Below are 23,544 nucleotides of genomic sequence, written 5' to 3' on the forward strand. Positions count from 1 at the left end.
ATTACTAATCTATTCACTAGAGGGAAACCTCATTTATCCTACTCTAATCTGATTTACTAAACTATCCACTAGAGGGAAACCTAATTTATCCTGATCTGATTTACTAATCTATCCACTAGAGGGCATTTGGTATTTTATTAGGATCCCCAGTAGCTGTTGCAAAAGCAGCAGCTATTTAGGGAAACCTCATTCATCCTAATCTGATTCACTAATCTATCCACCAAAGAGAAACCTCATTCATCCTAATCTGATTCACTAATCTATCCACCAAAGGGAAACCTCATTCATCCTAATCTGATTCACTAATCTATCCACCAAAGGGAAACCTCTCCCCAACAAACACTACTGTTAAATAATCTCATTGTGCAAAACTGTTTTTTACAACCATTAAAGATTAAAGTCATAATTTCCATATGCTATTGACTAACCAAAAAGCATTACTATTGGTTAAGTTTAGGCCTGGATTCAATCAGGTCAAGCGTTAACCAGCATAGCTGATGTTTTGTCTTCATCATGGTGGTATCCACATTAATGTACAAGTGTTTAGAAACATATTATATTCTTATTTACAGTAAAAGTGACTCCAGATTGACACAATACATTATTTACCATTCATTTCTATTGGGCACAAAATAATCTGAAACACAACAAACAGCAAATGCATCCAACAAGTTTGTAATGTCACAAGCTTGACGTAATCATTGCGTGCTAGGAATATGGGACCAAAACTTTGGGTCCCGATACTTTTGGTCCCCTAAAATGGAGGGACTATGTACAAAGTGGTGTAATTTCTAAACGGTTCACCTGATATTGATGACAATACTCTCAAATGACAGTCTGCACTTGAACCTCATAGTCGTTGTATCATTTCAAATCCAAAAGGCTGGAGTATAGAGCCAAAACAACAACAATGTGTCACTGTCCCAATACTTCTGGAGCTCACTGTAATTTATTAGAATCCCCATTAGCTATTGAACATGCAGCAGATGCTCTTCCTGGAGTCCACATAAAACGTACAAACACATGAATGAGTAAGGACCAGTTACGGACAAGAACAAGATAAGATAATATTACATGACATTAAAAGATGAAAAAAAAAAAGAGTAATATAATGGCAAACCCCTGGTGATAATTAGTTAATTAAATATAATTAAGCCTAATTTACTGGTTACCTTCCACCTGCATCTATTGCTCCTGTAACAGGAAGCAGGTGGATCATGTTATTAATGTCACACTCTTGGCAGCCTGTGTGGAAATGTGATAGAAGGAGTGTTAACTAAAAATGTCCACAGTCACCTAATCGGTTATGTACAGTAGCTAGTCAAACAAAATGTTTGGTTAATTGTGTAAAGTTCAAGTGTCACCGCAGATGACAAAAACTCATTAGGTCTCTCGATCACTGTCTGTGTTGTACATGGTCTTGAAATATGACCTTAGGCTTACACCTTGTTTCATTAATTTGACAAATGTGTTACTACATTCAGTATATTGTATCTATTGCACAATGCACACATACAGTGCATTAGGAAAGTATTCAGACCCCTTCACTTTTTCCACATTTTGTTACGTTACAGCCTCATACTAAAATGTATTAAATTATTTTATTTCCTCATCAATCTACACACAATACACCATAATGACAAAGCAAAAACAGGTTGAATGGGGTCTGAATACTTTCCGAATGCACTGTACACTAGGCTGAGAGGAAGATTGACATGAGACATGTAGAGTAGGCCTTAATCACTTTTCTAGACCAAATATGGATTACTGATCTGTAGAGGATTCATTCAAAAGTATGGGGGCCCAGGCAATGATGACTAGTTTGACAATGACTGGAAGATCACTCATTCAAAGTAGAAAAAGTAAAGATGGAAAATAAATGAGGATGTGGCTGTGGTGGTGATGTAATGCACGCTTTGCCATAACGACATTTTTCTCTGCGCTACAGTATCAGACAGACTTCACAGTCAAATGTCTACTTGTACTTTCAGGCAAGAACGAGGGGGCAGTTTCCAGAAAGCTAGATTTCACCACTAGTAATGATATTTCAAACACACACACACATTAAAAAGAAAGGAGGACCAAGGCACTCTTCATAAATTAATTAAAATGCCTTTATTAGTATGGCATGTTCAATAGAAACAAAGTTGTTAAAAACCGACACGTTTCGGCTGCATGGCCTTCCTCACTCCCTGACGAAGGCCATGCAGCCGAAACGCGTCGGTTTTTAACAACTTTGTTTCTATTGAACATGCCATACTAATAAAGGCATTTTAATTAATTTATGAAGAGTGCCTTGGTCCTCCTTTCTTTTTGATGACCAATTTACACCTTTTACCAAAGAGCACCTTCTATCTACCAAAATATACTATAGTGTACCTCAGTAGCGCTTCCCTTCCTCCTCTTTCTACACACACACATTCGTTTGAATTGGCTCCTGACAGAGTACTCAAAATGTCCCCTTACTGTTCCTGTGGCTCCTGTGGTCTAGTGCGACATTATATTTCACTGTTGGGCGTGGGAAACGTATATATGTCAAAGGGGAAATGCCTTCTGTTAACCTACATATCTTACAAAGATAGTGAAACGTTTTATGTACAAAAAAAACTGAGCGTGATAAACCACGTGTGTGGCCTAAGCAGAAGTGGTGGGCATGTATGTGTGCAATCCACACAATAAATGAAGACTGTCTTCTTTTAGCTACTGTGTGTGTATATCTTATTATATTAGTTTAATTTGAAATACACTGCTTCATTTAACTATGCAAACTAGTCAACCAAAGCGGTACTAGCCTAGAGCAGATTGCGGGTCCAGTGTGGTTTGTGTAGTGCTTTTTGGAAAACAGCGTGCACAACGGGTTTCACTATCAATCAGAGGAATAAATATTGGCACGACATAGGCTATTTACTGTAGGTTAAAGTCTGTTTCACCAAATAAGGACTCAAAGCCATGAGGTTCGGCTCCAGTTGAGAGGAGATAATTATCCCAACGCGATTTCGGTGAGTGTTTAAAAAAAAAAGTTGCCTACTGTAATGCTTTTGGACTGGAGTTTTGCACCCAGTTCCTCACTGTGCTTGCCTTAGTTAACCTAATTTTATCTTTACAATCACCCGAGGTTTCTGCCATGCTGTTGTGAGATACTGTGCCATATAATCTTAAATCATCTAGACAAATTCAAATGTCATGATCCCTACAACAATGGAAACACATTTTAATCATGCACATTCTACAAAGGGGGAAAAAAATCACACTGTTCAGACCTATACAGTCATTGGTTCAGACATCCTGTTAAATTTAAACCTGCGACACTCAAATTAGTAAAAAAACGTATGTATATCAACAATGGATTTTAACTCATTATTAATTTAATATACAGTAAATGTTAATCTTAATAGGATGCAACCAAACATAATGTATTTGATCGTTTTCTTATGGTGTTGAATATACAGTCGTAGCAGTCCATCACGCATTAAAGGATAATTCCACCCAAAAACGATATTTTGGTATTTGTTTCATTCGTCCATTGTTGACATAGTCCCAATATATTTTGCTTGTCAGCACTCAAGTTTTCAAGGTATGTAGCTCTAAATCACCCTTGTATGATGCATTTTGCATCATTGTTTTTTATTTTTATTTTTTAACCAGGCAAGTCAATTAAGAACACATTCTTATTTACAATGGTGGCCTACCCCAGCCTAACCCGGATGACGCTGGGCCAATTGTGCGCCGCCCTATGGTACTCCTAATCACGGCCGGTTGTGATACAGCCTGGAATCAAGCCAGGGTCTGTAGTGACGCCTCTAGCACTGAGATGCAGTGTCTTAGACCGCTGTGCCACTCGGAAGCACCATATGATGCTACATTTTACATCATATGATGCAAAATACATCATAAGGGTTGATTTCTGTGTTTTGAAAGTTACACAACCTTTTGGGACTATGTCAACAATGGACTTATAAAACAAATACCAAAATATGGGTTTTGGGTGGAGTTTTCCTTTAACCTCTTGGTGGGCAACTATCTCCTTGTTTCCATGTCAACAGTGGACATACAGTTGAAGTGGGAAGTTTACATACACCTTGGCCAAATACATTTCACACTTCCAGACATTTAATCCTAGTAAAAATTCCCTGTTTTAGGTCAGACAGGATCACCACTTTATTTTTAAGAATGTGAAATGTCAGAATAATAGCATAGAGAATGATTTATTTCAGCTTTTATTTCTTTCATCACATTCCCAGTGGCTCAGAAGTTACCATACACTCAATTAGTATTTGGTAGTATTGCCTTTAAATTGTTTAACTTCGGTCAAACGTTTGGGGTAGCCTTCCGCAAGCTTTCCACAATAACTTGGGTGAATTTTGGCCCATTCCTCCTGACAGAGCTGGTGTACCTGAGTAAGGTTTGTAGACCTCTTTGCTCGCACACGCTTTTTCAGTTCTTCCCACAAATTTTCTCTAGGATTGAGGCCAAGGCTTTGTGATGGCCACTGCAATATCTTGACTTTGTTGTCCTTAAACAATTTTGCCACAACTTTGGAAGTATGCTTGGGGTCATTGTCCATTTGGAAGACCCATTTGCGACCAAGCTTTAACTTCCTGACTGATGTCTTGAGATGTTGCTTCAATAAATCCAGATAATTTTCCGCCCTCATGATGCCATCTATTTTGTGAAGTGCATCTATTTTGTGAAGTGCATTTGCGACTTCCTGCAGCAAAGCACCCCCACAACATGATGCTGCCACCCCTGTGCTTCACGGAGGACACTTCTCCAAAAAGTACAATCTTTGTCCCCATGTGCAGTTGCAAACCGTAGTCTGGCTTTTTTATGGCAGTTTTGGAGCCGTGGCTTCTTCCTTGCTGAGCGGCCATTCAGGTTATGTCGATATTGGACTCGTTTTACTGTGGATGTAGATACTTTTGTACCTGTTTCCTCCAGCATCATCACAAGGTCCTTTGCTGTTGTTCAGTGATTGATTTGCACTTTTCGCACCAAAGTACATTCATCTCTAGGAGACAGAATGTGTCTCCTTCCTGAGCGGTATGACGACTGTGTAGTCCCATGGTGTTTATACTTGCATACTATTGTTTGTATAGATGAACGTGGTACCTTCACGCGTTTGGAAAATGCTCCCAAGGATGAACCAGACTTGTGGAGGTCTACAATTGTTTTTCTTGGCTGATTTCTTTAGATTTTCCCATGATGTCAAGCAAAGAGGCACTGAGTTTGAAAGTAGGTCTTGAAATACATCCACAGGTACACCTCCAATTGACTCAAATTATGTCAATTAGCCTATCAGAAGTTTCTAAAGCCATGACATAATTTCTGGAATTTTCCAAGCTGTTTAAAGGCACAGTCAACTTAGTGTATGTAAACTTCTGACCCACTGGAATTGTGATACAGTGAATTATAAGTAAAATAATCTGTCTGTAAACAATTGTTGGAAAAATGACTTGTGTCAGGCGCAAAGTAGATGTCCTAACCGACTTGCCAAAACTATAGTTTGTTAACAAGACATTTGTGGAGTGGTTGAAAAACGAGTTTTAATGACTCCAACCTAAGTGTATGTAATCTTCCGACTTCAACTGTAGTTGTAAAATGGTACTAAACATACAGTGACATATTTATATGCATAGATAGGACAGTGGTAGGCTATAACCTAATGTGACATCCCACTGGGCAAAAACGGGTTGAATCAATGTTATTTCCACATCAATTCAACACGAAAATTCTATGTGATAACATTAAATCAACATGGAAAACTGATTAGATATGAAAAAAAAGTAATCAACGTAAGAGATTTTTTTTTTTTATTCACTCAACTTTGAACCAAATTCGAATGACATGATGAAATGTTTTGTTGATTTCAAGTTGAATTCACGTTAGTTGACAACTCAACCAAATGTAAATCAAAACTAGACGTTGAACTGATGTCTGTGCCCTGCATTTGTGGGATGATAGTTATAGACAGTAGCTGTACAACACCCCTTGGTGTTGGAGCAATGAGGAGCTTCAAGCTAAGACATGGTTCCCAACAGGCCTACCAAATGAATGATAGAAGTATACAAAATTGCTTTTATTTGACATATAACAATTTTGATGAGCAATGGTACAGTGCTGATCATTGATTGGGAAATATTTAATGTACAAAACCACAAATAGCTTGATTACAATGAGTTGCTAGAGGCAAATAGAGAGATAGGCCAAGTCTTACTGATAGTCTATATAAAAGTGGTTCACTGCACACAGTTTAAGATGAATGCCACACTGATTTCACCGCAAATCGAATAAAGTACCAATACCAGTTGAACACGTGATAAATGTCTTTGATAAGTCATACTGCAAAAGGGTAAACTATTGGCCTAACCCACTAAATTACAAGCTAATGTATCAGGCTATGGAAAGTAGTTTTTCTAACATGTTAAACACAACTCTGTTCCGATAACACAAAGGACAAAGAACAGTGGCTGGTGTTGCCGTTTTATAAATAGGCCGTCTTTACCTTCACATTAGTTTCCATCAACCCCTTAAACATGACAATCAAACACACACACACAGCACGTGGCCAGAGAGGAAGAGTCGAAGCGAGACGGTTTACTCATCCCAAAATCTGTCAACAAAAATAAGACCACAAAGTAAGGAATGGAGGTCCATGAGAGAGTGTAAAATTTGGTCAACAAAACATTTAATTGCTAATTTGCTATGTGAGGCTTATTTGATCGAAAATACGTTTCGTAATGGTTAGTTTGTTACAAATGCACTGATATAGGTGGACTGACATGGCATTTTATCAACTTTGAAAGAAATTACTTTATATCTGAGTTTTGCCTGTTGTTCACACATGTATCTCCGCCTCTCATTGGATAGAATGGTCCCACCTGATCTTGCTGCCTCATGCCAGCCTTTCATCTTTGAGGACATCTTGACAATATAATAGTCCATCTTTGTCTTGGCCCAAACGAGGGAAGATCTCAATTCCAAACTCCTAACATCCTCTATCCTTTTCAAAATTCATTGGATGAGAAAACCAGATGTCTCATCCCTCTGACCTTCTCCTCCAATGGGTTTTGAAGAGAGAGGACAGAGGATACATGGAGTGTGCGTTTGAGATCATCCCAGAATCTCAGATAAGATGCCTTTCCAAGAATGCCAATTCCTTTCCCCTTTTATAGGGTTACAGAGGAATTGAGTACTGCCACTTAGTAATGGACCTCTAAAAAGCTCCTACCTGGTACACTAAGATGAAATCAGTTACAGTCGCCTACTAGGTAGTAACACTATGCCAAGTCTATGAGATGGCAGTAGTGATCCAACTGAATAGTTGGTTTATTATTCTCCAATGCACTTGAGCTTTACTACAGGATATCCCCTCAAGTTAACATAACATGTAGCCTACAGTCAAATTTCAGCGAGGCTTAAAGGGATAGTTCAGGATTTTGGCAATTAGGCTCTTTATCTACTTCCCCAGAGTCAGATGAACTCATGGATACCATTTTATGTCTCTGCGTTCAGTTTGAAGTAAGTTGCTAATTAACAGCTAGCATGCAGTTCCAGTAGACTGCCAAAATCCCGAGCTATCCCTATAAATATCTTTACTCTTGCACAGTGACCATCCTGATTGATGCCTTTGTTATTGGATAAAAATCATTGAGTCATAAGTGAAATTACATTCATGTGTATGTATTTCCCTCTCTGTTTGCAGTAAAATGGTACTGTGTGAAAGCAAAGTGTGCTATATACAGTGGATTGTCTATGTCCCCACGTTCATGGTGGGTCTTCCCCTCAACCTGGCCGCTCTGTGGCTCCTCCTCTTCAGGATGCGTCGATGGACTGAGTCCACGGTATACCTCAGCAGTCTGATCATCAACGACAGCCTTCTCATCTTCTCTCTGCCCTTCAAGATGTACGCCTATGAACACACCTGGGGTCTGAGCATGGGCTTCTGCACCTTCCTGGAGAGCCTGGTGTTCGTCAACATCTATGGGAGCATCATACTGAGCGTGTGCATCTCGGGCGACCGCTATGTTTATTTGCGGTTTCCAATCAATGGCAAGCGTCTGCACTCGCCACGGAAGGCTGCCCTGGTATGCCTGGCCGTGTGGGTGATGGTATTTGCTTTCACCACACCCGTCTATGAGCTCCACAACAAAAACAACAACGACACCAGAATGGACAAAGGCAACGAGAACAAGTGTTTCCAGAACTTCTCCAGCGAAACCTGGAAGAAGAAATGGATCATCATCGCCATAGAGACAGTGTTCACAATCAGCACAGTTGCCATGGTGTTCTTCTCGGTGCGCGTGATGCAGATCCTGAGTGACATGCGGCGACTGAACCCGCTGGACGATAAGCTGCGGAACAACAAGTCTGTGAAAATCGTCCTGAGCAATCTGGTGGCCTTCCTCCTGTGCTTCATCCCCTACCACGTGGCCGCAGTCGTCTACTTCCTGGCCAAGAACCGCACGGAGGACCCGAATATCATCAACCCCCTCAGAGACTTCGTCCACATCAGCATGTGTCTGGGCAGCGTCAACTGTCTGACGGACGGGGTCTGCTACTACTTCATCCTGAAGGAGAACCTGCTGACTGCCAGCCAGGAGAGGAGGAGGATGTCCACTAGAGGAAACACAGTGGTGAGGCTCAGGGAAATCAACCAGCATCCAATGGACAACATCAAGGTCAAGGAACCTGGAGAGACAGGCTCAGACACCCAGGTCAATGGAGATCAATTGGACTTGCTAGATAGATGTGGCTTATCCCCTCTTGGCGCCTGCAGAGTGGAGAGCAGGGTGGAGACGCTTCCCCTGTAGATGGATGGCTATCACCTCTATCTGGGAAATGGAAAACGCAGATCCCCACAGCAGACAGAGGAAACAAGTTGCTCGAATATTGAATGAATGGCCAACACTTGGAATAAATGTTTTTAAATCAATCATCCAGCCTTCCATTGTATTCTCACTCATCACACGTGGCCTTTGGTCCTAGTCTTACCTTTAGGAGGCTGAGATTCAAAGAGGTTCCACAGTATATCTCAGAGGGCATATCTAACACTAACTGATCTGATCAACAAAAGGCCTGGGATTTACAACCCTGAGTCTTGTCATTTAATCATACTGAATAGAAGCTTCTACATAATTATACACTGTTCAGATATGGACTGTTCAGATGTAATCCACCCACTCTCAATCTAGCCAGTAAAGATGTGTACATCCAGACCATTTCAAATATAAAACGGTATTTAAATGTTTTAGACAGTTGCTCTTGATCAACACGTCCGTTTATAACTTTTTACTATGAATAACTCACTTTTCGTAAAAAAATGATCAGACTGTCTGTATAGGTCAGAGAGATCAGAGATTCTTCATGTTGATAGTTTGTTACTCAGACATGATTCATGTTGTCAAGAGTCTTCAACCTTATCAGCAGAGAGGATAAGAAGTCCTTCCTGAGGAAACAGAATCATCCTCACTTCCTGTTTCAACACTTTCATTCTGAAAGTTAAGAACTGCTCAACCTCTATGCAGACTGCTCTGATAGGAAGTGGCAACCAGAATATTGAGTGAGTGGTTTGGAGTGATTTCTGTCTCTTTTCAAAATACACGCCAGACACCATGAACAACAAGAATGATAGTTTAGGAGCGCTGTCCTCTTGAGGGGAGTTATTATGTGATGTTCACAGCCCCTGCCATTGTGTACGGAAGCGTGGTGGTGCTAGGCCTGCCGCCCAATGCCGTGTCACTGTGGGTTCTGCTCCGCCGCCATGGCCTCAAATCCTCCAGCGCTGTCTTCATGAGCCAACTGGCTCTGTCCGACCTGCTGCTGGTCCTATCCCTGCACACCCGGGTCTACTTCTACGCCACGGGCCCTGGGCATCCAGGCCTGCACAGCCACCACCATGCTGTTCCGCAACAACATCTGCTCTAGCGCCGTCTTCGTCACCGTCATTGGCCTGGACAGGCCGCGGTCTACCCTCTGAGGTCCCGCAACCTCCGCACCACCACCAACGCCTGGAAGGCCTGTGTCTTCATCTGGTCCTGATAGTGGCAGTGGCAGTCATTCCAGAGAGCCTCTACCAGATCAGTCAGATAAAGAGCTGTAATGCCACTAACGTCTGCTTTGAGTTTACTAATGTATGTTCTGTGGAGAATCCGATCGTTGGTTATGTGCAGTCCGGGCTGGTGTTCCCCATGCTGGGGGGTCAACGTGGTCGCCACCACCATGGTGTCCTGGACGCTACGCGTGCACCTCAGTGATGCCGCCAGGGTCAACAACAAGATAAACAAACATCATGCTGATTTTCACCATCAACCTTCTGATGTTTGTCTTCTTCCTGCCCTGCTCCATCGTGCTGATGCTCAGTATCAGGCAGGCTATCATGCCCATGTTCTGTCTGGCCAGCATCAACTGTTGTCTAGATCCACTGTTGTACTTCTTCTCTTTAGATGCTTTCTGGAAGAAGAGGGTTCTGACATGGAGGTTTCCCAGGCCAGATCACATGAAAGTAGATGAAGGGTGAGAACACAGTGAGTGAGAATCCACTACCAGTGGAGATAGTTTGAGGTAACAGCATCAAAATGTGACTCTAAATATGCCACAATTTATAGTTAAAGATAGAATGATATTTTGTCAAATGACATGTTATAGTTTAGTTTTTTTTGGTAACAGTTCATCTCTTCTGTAAGTTTAATTGAGCTCATCTGTACTTTTAAGATGTGCCAATACAATTGTTTTATAGAATAAACATTTTACCTCCTTATCTTCATGATTAATAAGACTGAAGTCATTGACATTTATTGTATGTAGGTTTTGTACATCGACCACACTCATTTCCCCAAAAGTACTAATAATTACTAAGGCTTTCATTCACATGCGGAGCCGGGTGCCCAACAGTTCCCTTTGTTGATTGGTTCAACCATCAGATAGTCATGTGACTTTGTTGTTAATTCATGAAGTTTCTGGCTGAGGAGCCAGGCAGGCAGCAGCAGCCATCCAACAGCTCTGTGGCTCAGAGCCCTGCCATATGGAGGGACATCTGTGCACAGGCTATATGGCAGACAGACAGGACATAAAAAGTCACTATGGAGTCTAGTATAGGAAAGCCAGTGTAAAGGTGCCATTCAAATAAATTCATCCATTGAGTCATTTTCTTCCGACAGGTGGCGTCACCCCTATGCGACACTTAACTGTGTGAAAAACAAAAGCTGCTTTTCCACTATGCCTAAACTAGGTCAGTGCATGAGATTGTTTACACTTTCCCTTACTAAAAGACACCTCAGAGCATACCACAACTCTCCACTTTAAGCAACCTAGATTCACCCACTAACCCTTAAGAATATGATCCGTTACCTCTAGAGTCTAGACACTGAAACAAGGCTGGTGGCACACGCAGAGCCAAAAAGAATCGGGACAGCGAAATGTCCCATGAAGGCCCACAACACAAATCAAATGTTGCGTCACATACACCAAATGCAACAGGTGTAGTAGACCTTACAGTGAAATGCTTACTTACAAGCCCTTAACCAACAATGCAGTTAAAAAAATAAAATAAAAGTAACAAATAATTAAACAGCAGCAGTAAAATAACAAGGCGAGGCAATAGCGAGGCTATATACACGGGGTACTGGTACACAGTCAATGTGCGGGGGCACCGGTTAGTCAAAGTAATGGAGGTAATATGTACATGTAGGTAGAGTTATTAAAGTGACAATATGCATAGATTGTAACAGAGTAGCAGCAGGGTTAAAAGGGAGGGGGGCAATGAAAATAGTCTGGGTAGCCATTTGATTAGATGTTCAGGAGTCTTATGACTTGTGGGTAGAAGCTGTTTAGAAGCCTCTTGGATCTAGACTTGGCGCTCTGGTACCGCTTGCCAGAGAACAGTCTATGACTAGCGTGGCTGGAGTGAACATTTTTAGGGCCTTCCTCTGACACCGCCTGGTATAGAGGTCCTGGATGGTAGGAAACTTGGTAACAGTGACGTACTGGGCCGTACGCAGTACCCTCTGTAGTGCCTTGCGGTAACAGTGACGTACTGGGCCGTACGCAGTACCCTCTGTAGTGTCTTGCGGTAACAGTGACGTACTGGGCCGTACGCAGTACCCTCTGTAGTGTCTTGCGGTAACAGTGACGTACTGGGCCGTACGCAGTACCCTCTGTAGTGCCTTGCGGTAACAGTGACGTACTGGGCCGTACGCAGTACCCTCTGTAGTGCCTTGCGGTAACAGTTATTTAGAAAGAACAAAGGATGGAAGCCCCTGGGTATTTTTAACTACTTTATTCACAGATAAGACTTCACCAGCAGACAAAATATACAGACCTGTCTAAGGTATATATTAGCATATGATATAATAAACTCCCTTACAGCAATCATTACTTTAGTCCAGTCTCTGACTCTGGACCAAGGCTTTAAACGTGCTCTTAGAAAAGATTCTAACAGTGCGGTTTTTCCTTAGAGAAACACACATGCAGGGTGAAAAATCATGACAGAATTCTACTGGAATGACTCACAAAAGCATTGATAAAGAGTGCAAATGAAGGGGGAGAAGCTCAACCTCCCCTGAAATATAAACAATACGAGGTGATGAGAGGGGCATCAATAAGGAGGGAGAAACATTCTACGACGCTTTCACAGGGAGAAGGGCAGCTTGGCTGGAAATAATATTACATAACTACATACATTAAGTGTCATGTACATGATTCTATACTTTAGAGGCCTTACATACAGGTGCAAACGCACACAAAGACTAATAATGTCCAATTTGTCTACTTCACTTTGTAAGGACACTGGTTCTTAAACTCACATTCATGTTTTCCTTTAGTTTGATAGGGTGACTGAGCTAAAGAAGAAATACAAAAGAGAAGAATGAGGTTAGCTGGGGGGGGGTGTAGTGACAGACAAACAGTGCGACAAAGAGCAAGAGATAAAGCTGAGAGCGATGCGGCACAACATTAAGTCAGGTGGTTGCTGACAGTAGCAGGATTTCACACGCGCAGTAATTTCAAGAGCAGGGAAATGAAGTAGTCGCCATGACAACACATGGAAACTTGTCTTCCCTGACAACCAAGTGGAAAAATCTCCCCATTATAATTGGCTTAGTGGTTCTGCTACATGAAACTATTTCAGCCAAGGTAAATTACAGAGAAAAACATGTATTATTGCAGCCAGGAAACACAAGGAAAACCTCACTACTGACAATTCCTAAAATAAACAGTGTGTTTATAAAGAGACAGGTAAACATATGGAAAAAAATAACAAAGCATAGTTAAAGTGCAACTGAAAGGTCATTCTAAGTATCTACACAGGGATGCGCTACAGTGGCAGGAGAGGTGGCTGTGCCTTAGCGTGACCGTCTGGCACAACACCCTAAGGTAACAGTTTACACTCCATCACAGATGACTGTCTCAACCACAAACGTGTTCTCAAAGTGGCGGATGCGATGGCAGTTCGCCACTTCCCGTTTGTTGATGCCTACAGGTCAGACAGTGAAAGACTTTTATTAGACAAGAGAATAGGTAGACCATTCAGACCCTGAATGACCCGCACAACCTTATACAAAGCTCTGAACCCCCCCCCCCCCCCCCCGACTCACGTCTGCGGGCGCGGCGTTTCAGGCGGTATGTGTCCTTGCCGTTACACAGGCGGTAGATGAAGGGACCCAGCTGGCGCATGTTGTGAACCTTCCCCGTCACAAACATCTCCTCCTGGATAATGTAGGTCTGGGGCAGGTACGTCCCCTTCTAAACACAGAGAGGGGGGTAGACAGGGTTAGAGTTCAGATAGTCTCTCTATTTGCACATCATTTTAACACTGTACATAGCCATAATATGACATTTCAAATGCCTCTATTCCTTTGAAACTTGTGAGTAATGTTTACTGTTAATTGTTTATTTCACTTTAGTTTTTTATCCATTTCACTTGCGTTGGCAATGTAAACATGTTTCCCATGCCAATAAAGCCCTTTGAATTGAGAGAGACGCAGACAGAGGCCGAGACAGAGGCCGAGACAGAGGCCGAGACAGAGGCCGAGACAGAGGCCGAGACAGAGGCCGAGACAGAGGCCGAGACAGAGGCCGAGACAGAGGCCGAGACAGAGGCCGAGACAGAGGCCGAGACAGAGGCCGAGACAGAGGCCGAGACAGAGGCCGAGACAGAGGCCGAGACAGAGGCCGAGACAGAGGCCGAGACAGAGGCCGAGACAGAGGCCGAGACAGAGGCCGAGACAGAGGCCGAGACAGACGCCGAGACAGACGCCGAGACAGACGCCGAGACAGACGCCGAGACAGACGCCGAGACAGACGCCGAGACAGACGCCGAGACAGACGCCGAGACAGACGCCGAGACAGACGCCGAGACAGACGCCGAGACAGACGCCGAGACAGACGCCGAGACAGACGCCGAGACAGACGCCGAGACAGACGCCGAGACAGACGCCGAGACAGACGCCGAGACAGACGCCGAGACAGACGCCGAGACAGACGCCGAGACAGACGCCGAGACAGACGCCGAGACAGACGCCGAGACAGACGCCGAGACAGACGCCGAGACAGACGCCGAGACAGACGCCGAGACAGACGCCGAGACAGACGCCGAGACAGACGCCGAGACAGACGCCGAGACAGACGCCGAGACAGACGCCGAGACAGACGCCGAGACAGAGAGGGAATAATAGGCTGTGGGAAATGGGAGACGGCATCTCAAACAGAAAGTGAGAGAGACAGGCTTTATGTTACCTTAACATTGACCAGCAGTTCCCAGAGGTTCCGTGGGGGCATAACGATGGTGGTGTTGAGCTCGATGACATAGCATTTGTCCAGAGCGATGTCATGGTAGGCAGTCAGTCCCTGGTGACAGACAGAAACGAAACTAAATAAAACTATGCATGTCAAAAACCTGGCCCATTGACTCTACAGCAGGTGTGTGGGTACGTGCGTGGATGTGTGCATGTGCCTAGTCCTCCTCACCCTGTGAAAGTCGTGGATGATGTCAGCAGGGTCGCTTCCTCCAAAGTGGGGCACTGGCACACTGATCTGCTCATAGTTGTCTTCCAGGTAGATGCCCACGTTCTCCTCCAGCTCCTGTCTGCCTCTCAGAGGGGCGTACACAGAGTCCTCATAACGAACCCTACAGTGGAATAGACTCTCCTCTGGGATCTAGGTCATGGCACAGGGAAACCGTTAGCAAGACTATCACTAACTATCATCCTCATTATCACAGTCACTGCTATTATTGAACGTGTCATGATCTCAGACTGGGAAAGAAGGACCAATGTCTGATATACAACTGACCTCAAAATATACGTTATACCACCAGAGACAGTTAAACCAGGATGCACATTTACAAATTCAACATCAGAAGAGCCCCTACATGTGAAGTATGTGGACACCTGCTCGACCAACAACTCATTCCAAAATCATTCATATGGAGTTGGGGACCCTTTGCTGTTATAACAGCCTCCACTTCTGGGAAGGCTTTACAATAGATGTTGGAACATTGCTGCAGGAACTTGCTTCCATTCAGCCACAAGAGCATTAGTGAGGTTGGGCACTGATGTTTGGCGATTAGGCCTGGCTCACAGTCGGTGTTCCAATTCGTCCCAAAAGTGTTCGATGGCATTGAGGTCAGGGCTCTGTGCAGGCCAATCAAGTTCTTTCACACCGATCTCGACAAAACATTTCTGTATGGACCTCGCTTTGTGCACAGGGGCATTGTCATGCTGAAACAGGAAAAGGCCTTCCCCAAACTGTTGCCACAAAGTTGGAAGCACAGAATCCTCTGGAATGTCATCGTACTGTATGCTGTAGCGTTAAGATCTCCCTTCACTGGAACTAAGGGGCATAGCCCGAACCATGAAAAACAGCTCCATACCATTATTCCTCCTCCATCAAACTTTACAGTTGGCACAATGCAGTCGGGAAGGTAGCATTCTCCTGGCATCTGCCAAACCCAGATTTGTCCGTCGGACTGTCAGATGATGAAGCGTGATTCATCACTCCAGAGAACACGTTTTCACTGCTCCAGAGTGCAATGGCAGCGAGCTATACGCAACCCAAAGCATAGCATTGTGCATGGTGATCTTAGTCTTGTGTGCGGCTGCTCTGCCATGGAAACCCATTTCATGAAGCTCCCGACGAACAGTTATTATGCTGATGTTGCTTCCAGAGGCAGTTTGGAACTCGGTAGTGAGTGTTGCAACCGAGGATGGACAATTTTTGCATGCTATGCGCTTTAGCAGTCCGTTCTATGAGCTTGTGTGGCCTACCACTTTGTGGCTGAGCCGTTGTTGCTCCTAGACGTTTCCAGTTCACAATAACAGCACTAGAGTTGACCGTGGCAGTTCTAGCAGGGCAGAAATTTGATGAACTGACTTGTTGGAAAGGTGGCATCCTCTGACGATGCCACGTTCAAAGTCCATTCTACTGCCAATGTTGGTCTATGGAGATTGCATTGCTGTGTGCTCGATTTGATACACCTGTCAGCAACAGGGGTGGCTGAAATAACCCAATCCACAATCTTGAAGGGGTGTCCACATACTTTAGTATATATAATGTAGGACCATAGAGGACAGAGTGATAGAGTATTGCCTCATACTACTGGATGTAGGTTCTAGGTACCTGGGGTATGAAGTAGTAGCGGTAGACATAGATGGAGGCCAACACCAGACCAGACATGAAGACCACCAGGCCAAAGGTCAGGCAGCATAGGCCATTCAGAGGAGACCTCCCTGAGCGCAGAGGCAGAACCAGCTCCTCCTCATCCTCCTGACAGGGACATGGAGAGACACAGGGCCACATACATGAACACAAACACAGGCTAGTGTCCTGTCCAGGCAGTGCACTTCTACATCAGGCTGCCTCACACTACAGAAGAAGCTCAGACAAAGCTTACTGGTATGGCTTTGGTACTTGGTGAAAAGCTAGTGTTTCACAGATATTCTATGCAGGCACATCAGAACAGGGCAGACTAAGTCATGTGGGGTTAAGAGTGCATTATGTTCCAGGTCTTAGATAGAATAAATCTGCATGTTTTAGCAGGGACACAGCAACATGGGTGGCAGAGATGGATAACAGAGTGGCTAGTAACATGGCACTTCTAAGACAGAGAGTAACACCCCTCCCAGTCTCTCAACCCATCTGCCTCTGTCACACGCTCAACCTGTTTGTTGGCAGGGTGGCACGGGTTGGCAATAGGCACACGATTGTAGCCTACACCGCTCACATAACCATTTATGATAATTAACATAACATGTGACTGATGTGAGCGGAAATCCTATCTAGCGTATGTGTGCAACTATGTGGGTGGATAGGTACATTTATCCTGGAGGATGAGCTCTGTGCATAGGAGACAACAAAGCAAGCTATTCTTAGCTGGTATTTGAAATTCTCCTGACGCTGCTATTGTCTGTGTATGAAAACAGCTCACAGACTATCAAAGCCAAAATCTTAGTGTTACGACAACCTGTGGTGAAGGATAAACTAGGAGATAAGATGCATAAGGACGAAGGGATAGACTAGGCATCATTCTCGCTGTCTGTGTGTTTTCCCCACAGACAGATTTTTACCAGTGTTCTTCTTCCCTGCTGATTGAGATAGGGGGGCCTTAGATGGACTGAAAATGTGACTGTAGTCTGTCTACATTTCCAACAAACACTATATTATAGAAGGTACTGCCAATAGGTCTCTGACAACTTAACCTTGAGATAAAAACAGGCACACATACAGCCTAATTGGTGAAGATGCATCTTTCAAACCTTTGATCAAATACTTGTCTCAGGCTTTCATTGTAGTTCATTACAAATGCAGGGGACTGACTGAAAGCAAAGCATATTATTTTTATTTTTTTGAAACAACTTGGCTTCTCAGAATCCTGCTTTCCTTGAACGACTGCATCAGAAGTTCAGAACTGTAGCCTACTGCTGGCACAGTGATGCTACTTACTAAATATGAACTTGCATGGCCAGCAGTAACCTCCATCTGCCATTTTGTCTGCTGCCTGTGTTTGGTAAACATGTTTTTATTGTAATCCATTCACATTTCCCAAGAGATATAATAATTATTCATAACCCACAGGCAACATTATAGGCCTATACTTAAATAATTAAATCCTTCTTGGTTTAGGTTCTTACAGCTAAGAATTTAACTCCAATATTGACAACATTAGAGTTAAATTCTCATAGCCTAACGTTGGCCTAAATAATTGATGTCAATAAAACTAATCTGTCTAAAAACATCCACTTAACTATGTTCAATAGTAATGTTAGCAGTTCCCCTTTATCCGGAGACTATTTGGCTAAGTGGCTATATTTCCACAAAGAGCTCGTTAGCCGCACAGCATCGTTTTATTTCCTGACAAATGACAATGGCTGCTCTGCTGTCAAATAACAACGTTAAAATGCTCCTGTTGCGTCGATGTTTGTGCCGGTAAATTTCAAGTAAAATGCCCTGCAGACGCTTGACATCCCACCGCGCGCAACTTCATAATTACTGGAGGTAGCGCTAGCTAGCTATGTTTTATCGAAGGACACAGCACACAAAGCAATATTTGTTGCCAACCACAACATAGAAATGCATCACTAATTTACCATTGGATGGTTTATCAGAATGTCGGTCTTGTCGCCATCATTCTGCTCCTTCTCGGCTTTCTGTCCCGCGACGGACTGGAAAGTGATCTTGACCATGGCTGTCCCTGTCAAAGACTGATCGGGTGGGTTTCGTTTCTTTCTTTCTTGCTACAGTAGCTAGATCGCCTTTCGTATGCGAACCTCTTCTGTTGTTACTGATACAATATAGCTGGTGGTATCAATCTACCGGAAGCTTGACTTTTAAGCCCACTTAAAGGCACAGGCACTGGAATGAGTTACGTCTACGTTATGATGAGTAAGTAGTGTGTGAAGAGTACCGTCCGTGAAAAATAGAGAAAGGGAGTACTGATAATTATGCGGTATCATTAGCACATTCTGTTTATAAAAAGAAAAGGCTACAATAGCCAAGTATCCATAGCTAAATAATGCACACGTCGTCAACATCCAGGATAGGGTATATACCATAAATTGAGAGTGCTTGAATGCTGGATTTTTAAAATTGATTTTACTCTTCCAGACATTCAGCAGACAGATACAGGAAAGGACGATGCGAAACAAATAACACTGCGCAAAGGTTCAATTTATTCCAAATGTTTTTCATTTATTTATGTTTAGATTGTAAGGCCAAAGCCTTTTTGACACTACTGAAAGCACCCACACACTCAATGTGCTGGGACTGGAGTCAAAGGTTAAAGGTCAGACATAGCCAAATAATCTCGCTATCTCAAATGTTCTTTTGTTATTTTTGAAAGAAAATTCCAGTACAACATTGCTTGTAGAGAGTACCATGCAGCCAGTAGAGGAACATGCAATTTAAATATGCATTGAGGAATACTGGTCTCTGTTGGTTTGCACAATGAAATGGTTGATCTCATCTATTGGGATATCTTGAGCGTTCAGTCAAAAGCACTTGGCTCAACATCACTCTCTGACCATATCCTTCACTGCAAGTAAACATGTCTGTTGAGTGGTATATATGCAATATATTCATATCATCCAATCAACTCCATCCCTCAAATAAATATGGTGTTTCAAATGGCAGATTAGCTCAGTCAGTGTAAAGTAAGCATTTAAACAATCTCCAAAGAACATACTTAATGCTCTGGAATTGTACTGGAATTTCAACCCCAATGAAAATGGCTCAAACTGGGTGGTAAAGGGGAAACATTTGAATGTGCCAAGTAATTGTCAACTCCTGAAGCTCACTAGATATGGTGCAACACCCCTACACCACCAGAAAGCAGTGAATATCATAATAAACCAGAGTGGATGAGTGGGGGGAAGAATGTTGCGATTCTATGAAACCCCCCCCCCCCCCGAATCAGAATCCAGTTGGGTGATGAAGGGCGTGTTCCTCTAAACAGGCATTGCTGACACTTGCCAGATCTTACAACGCTTGTATAGGATATGTTTTATGTATCAGCTAACCACATATGTTATAGCAATCTCTCAGTGGATGACGTAGCACACAACCATTGGTGGATCCATGCAACGTCTGAGCAAGGGAAGGCGACCATTGGCTGGCTGCTCAGCACAAACTCACATGCTTGATGTTTTAGTTAGCACCTTGCCCCATCCCATTCCCTCCCCTCCATCCCACTGTTCTGGCACCCCAGCACATTTTAGTCGTCTGAGTTACTAAAACACAGACGGAAAGAAAAGAGGATTAAGAGATCTGGGCTAATACCAATACATTCCCCAGCTGTACTAATTATTAGTAATGTCCTCTAGGTTAACAATGTAAGAGCTGACCCTGGCTGGACATTATGTACAAAGAAAAACAAGCCACCATTTAAATTCAGCAGTAAAATTAAATGCAAAAAAATGACAGATTCTCTCTTAAAAATGAATTTGATTAGAATTACCGAAAAACTTGATTTAAGGTAAAATATATATATATTCATGTGTCAATGTTTCAACAAAATCTACAAAGCAAAAATAAAAGTAATATGTACATGTTCACCCTGTCCCAGAAGTCAGGCCTGTACCGAAATAATATCTAGCATTTTACCCATATCATTTGCTTTGTGCTGTTTCACAACACACCAATAGCTGCATGGTTCGGTATGAGGCCATTGGAGAGCCCATTTTAAAATGTATCACTGTTGCTGCTGTATACGATGAAAGCATAGATAAGAGTTGTAGCTGGTATGTGCTTTTTGCAGACTGTGACACTAAGTAGACAGGGCCAGCGTTTAGCCCCAAGTACAGCCATGGATCTGTCACATTCGAACAAGGCATGCAACTAACACCCCAATGTTCACTTTGCTAGTACCTCTTCATCTCAAGGTTTATGCTGATATTATAGCACTACGTGTGTGTCAGAAGTCTGCATAGCACTCAAATGTAGATTTCGTTGTTACTATGTTTGAATGACCTTTGTTGTGTTGTTGATGTTACCCTTCCACATGTCTTAATGTGGAAGAAACAAGCAGCATCTATTATGTTCATCTTTTTAAAAGAAGATACTGGAAATAAAAATTGTGAAACAAAATCTTATGTCCGTTGCGTTGAACAGCAGAATGAGCGGGAGACTTCCTGATGACTTGATGTGGGCGCGTTATTTTTTGTTTCCTCAAAATGGTGGAAAAACCAGAACAGCAGCGGCTGCTGATGAGTCCATTATCCAGATGTTGTCTGGACCCCTTAAGCCCCTCCCTCAGGCCTCCTGGGGGGACGGCCTCTTCAGATCTCTGATCTGTTTGACCAGGTACGTCTTTTCATCGTTGAACTGTTCGTCCTCCGTCCTGTCGTTCTGGAACTTGGAGAGGAACTCGATGAGTTTGGTCTGGTTCTTCAGAAGAATGTCCAAGATGGGCTGTGTCTTGTTGGGGTTGGCCACAAACACCTACAGGGGAAGGAAGATGACAAATTATTCTTACAATCTAACTAAACTCATCAAATTGCACCACCTGCTATAGCCTTGTGCTAGTCTCTTTTTTTTTTTTTTTTTTTACCTTGAAGACGTGGAAGGCCTCAAACTGGATATTGCGGCTTTTGTCCCGAAGAAGGTTCATCATTAGCTTGAGGTTCTCTGGCTTGCTGATGTATTTCGTCATGATGGTGAAATTGTGTCGATCGAGAAGAAGCTCTCCCAGCAACTAGATTGTTTCAGTGTGACAAAAAACATTAAGTAATAATTGCAATTAGTCTGTGGTAGGTGATAAAGTATTAATTTATTTAAATGCCAGGTTTGAAACACAAGATTCAGCTAAAACTATATAAATAGATAGTCATTATAGTTGGGTTTACACAAGGCAAAGTGAAGATACTGCTATGCATTGGCAAAAATAAGAGGACGTTACCAGGCAGATGAAATGTATCTAAAAACCTACTCCATCCACAGACTGACATCAGTCAACTTGGTGATATTTTCAGTAACCAAACCATGTAAGAGACCATCTATACTTAGCCCTCAAAAACAGGTATACATACAAATGACAGCTGTTTACTACAACAGGACCAACGTTCTTACCTTGAGGGATTGCCTTTTAGTCACGTAGTTCTCAGAGTGGAGTAACTTCTCATATTCACTGAAGAACTGGAGGGAGGGGAGGAGAAAGAATCGTAGTGAATGTCAAGCGCTATTTCAGAGTGCATCTGCTTGTTTGCAAACTCGGTGACAAGCCAACTAGTGATATTCCCACACCGATAGACAGGGAGCTGCCTTGTATTCAAAACAGCCACAGTGTCAACTGCCTGGTTTTTATGTTAGGTACTGAGTACTGTGCTGCCAAGGTAATTTCCGTATTCCCTGGTATACTTTTCATGGATCTTAGATGTCTCTGAAATATTCCGTTGTCAGGCTGGGGTTTAGCGCAAATAAACTCAGCTTATGCTGGCGTGACCTCAGTCTTAAAAAGCTCCGTTAACCAGGACAGGTTGCTATTCAGAAAAAGGAACATTCAAAGAAACGCGTCATGGAGATGTGTTCTCGCCGGATAACATTTCAGCACGATGTGGAGGACTTACCCTGTCGTAATGCTGCTCCAGGAACTCTGCACTCAGAATCTTGTGTCTCGTTAGCAAGTCCTGGAAGAGGAAAACATACAGGTATTTTAACCAATGAGCTCAAAGATGCAGGCCCTCTAAGTCCCAAGAAACCCACGGTCCTAGGGGGTCTGAAATATTACAGTTCTGAGAAAAACGGCAGTCATTTTGGAAAACTCACTTTAAAAGTGGCGAATGCGTCTGAAGCGATGTCGAACGTGGACATCTCCACGTATCTGAAGAAGTCGTAGAACTGCTCGGCCCCCAGGGTGATCTTGGCCAGTGGCTCGTGCCTGATACACTCCCTCAGCATGATGCCACAGTTCAAAGCGATCTCTGGAGACTCGTACCTACCAGGTGGACATTTGAATAGGAAGTAGGGTTGGGCAATGTCAACTTTAGTCCTAACGTAATTATGTACCCATAAAACATTGACATACGATGCTATTGCCCCCTATTGGCCAACCCCCCCCAACAACAAAAATCTTGTTGGTGAGCTACACTAGTATGTGGAAACCCCTTTAGTCCTAACGTAATTATGTACCCATAAAACATTGACATACGATGCTATTGCCCCCTATTGGCCAACCCCCCCCAACAACAAAAATCTTGTTGGTGAGCTACACTAGTATGTGGAAACCCCTTCAAATGAGTGGATTCAGCCACCCCTGTTGCTGACAGGTGTATAAATATTGAGCACACAGCCATGCAATCTTCATAGACAAACACTGGCAGTAGAGTGGCCCGTACTGAAGAGCTCAGTGACTTTCAACATGACACAGACATAGGATGCCACCTTCCGAACAAGTCAGTTCGTCAAATTTCTGCCCTGCTAGGAGCTGCCCTGGTCAACTGTAAGTGCTGTTATTGTGAAGTGGAAATGTCTAGGAGTAGCAACAGCTCAGTTGTGAAGTGATAGGCCACACAAGCTCACAGAACAAGACCGCCGAGTGCTGAAGCGCAACACTCACTACCG

At 43.2% G+C, this 23,544-nt stretch overlaps 3 protein-coding genes and 1 pseudogene across 5 annotated transcripts in view; 2 read left to right on the top strand and 2 right to left on the bottom strand.

The window, feature by feature from the left end:
• Positions 1 to 2,652: 2,652 nt before the first annotated feature.
• On the top strand, positions 2,653 to 8,935 carry LOC129831790 (lysophosphatidic acid receptor 6-like). Its single transcript, XM_055895243.1, has 2 exons — positions 2,653 to 2,999; positions 7,703 to 8,935. Exon 2 carries the CDS (start codon positions 7,707 to 7,709, stop codon positions 8,808 to 8,810), a length of 1,104 nt encoding a protein of 367 aa, XP_055751218.1. The 5' UTR covers positions 2,653 to 2,999; positions 7,703 to 7,706; the 3' UTR covers positions 8,811 to 8,935.
• A 98-nt stretch (positions 8,936 to 9,033) lies between these two features.
• On the top strand, positions 9,034 to 10,743 carry LOC129831792 (lysophosphatidic acid receptor 4-like; annotated as a pseudogene).
• Positions 10,744 to 12,259: 1,516 nt separating this feature from the next.
• LOC129831793 (integral membrane protein 2C-like) lies at positions 12,260 to 18,841 on the bottom strand. The gene is made up of 6 exons (XM_055895248.1): positions 18,579 to 18,841; positions 16,612 to 16,758; positions 14,962 to 15,150; positions 14,731 to 14,841; positions 13,590 to 13,737; positions 12,260 to 13,468 (listed from the first exon to the last, which is right to left on the bottom strand). Exons 1-6 carry the CDS (start codon positions 18,672 to 18,674, stop codon positions 13,377 to 13,379), a joined length of 783 nt encoding a protein of 260 aa, XP_055751223.1. The 5' UTR covers positions 18,675 to 18,841; the 3' UTR covers positions 12,260 to 13,376.
• Positions 18,842 to 19,153: 312 nt separating this feature from the next.
• LOC129831791 (calcium-binding protein 39) overlaps positions 19,154 to 23,544 on the bottom strand; it is a 15,595-nt gene continuing 11,204 nt past the window's right edge. For all 3 annotated transcript variants that reach the window (XM_055895246.1, XM_055895247.1, XM_055895244.1), the window contains exons 5-9: positions 22,750 to 22,918; positions 22,551 to 22,610; positions 22,054 to 22,119; positions 21,536 to 21,679; positions 19,154 to 21,426 (exon numbers count right to left, since the gene is read on the bottom strand). In XM_055895246.1, the coding sequence (XP_055751221.1) occupies positions 21,238 to 21,426; positions 21,536 to 21,679; positions 22,054 to 22,119; positions 22,551 to 22,610; positions 22,750 to 22,918 (628 nt within the window). In that variant the 3' untranslated portion in view covers positions 19,154 to 21,237. The remainder of the gene's footprint in view (positions 21,427 to 21,535; positions 21,680 to 22,053; positions 22,120 to 22,550; positions 22,611 to 22,749; positions 22,919 to 23,544) is intronic.

Source organism: Salvelinus fontinalis, chromosome 33 (assembly GCF_029448725.1).
Source record: "Salvelinus fontinalis isolate EN_2023a chromosome 33, ASM2944872v1, whole genome shotgun sequence".
Taxonomy (NCBI): domain Eukaryota; kingdom Metazoa; phylum Chordata; class Actinopteri; order Salmoniformes; family Salmonidae; genus Salvelinus; species Salvelinus fontinalis.

Excerpts from the sequence above, each read along its gene's own strand:
- LOC129831793 (XM_055895248.1), bottom strand. The coding sequence starts at position 18,674 with ATGGTCAAGATCACTTTCCAGTCCGTCGCGGGACAGAAAGCCGAGAAG. Across the intron at positions 16,759-18,578 it reads TTCTGATAAACCATCCAATG|GAGGATGAGGAGGAGCTGGT; the intron begins GTAAATTAGTGA and ends TGTCCCTGTCAG. Across the intron at positions 14,842-14,961 it reads TCATCCACGACTTTCACAGG|GGACTGACTGCCTACCATGA; the intron begins GTGAGGAGGACT and ends GTCTGTCACCAG.
- LOC129831790 (XM_055895243.1), top strand. The coding sequence starts at position 7,707 with ATGGTACTGTGTGAAAGCAAAGTGTGCTATATACAGTGGATTGTCTAT.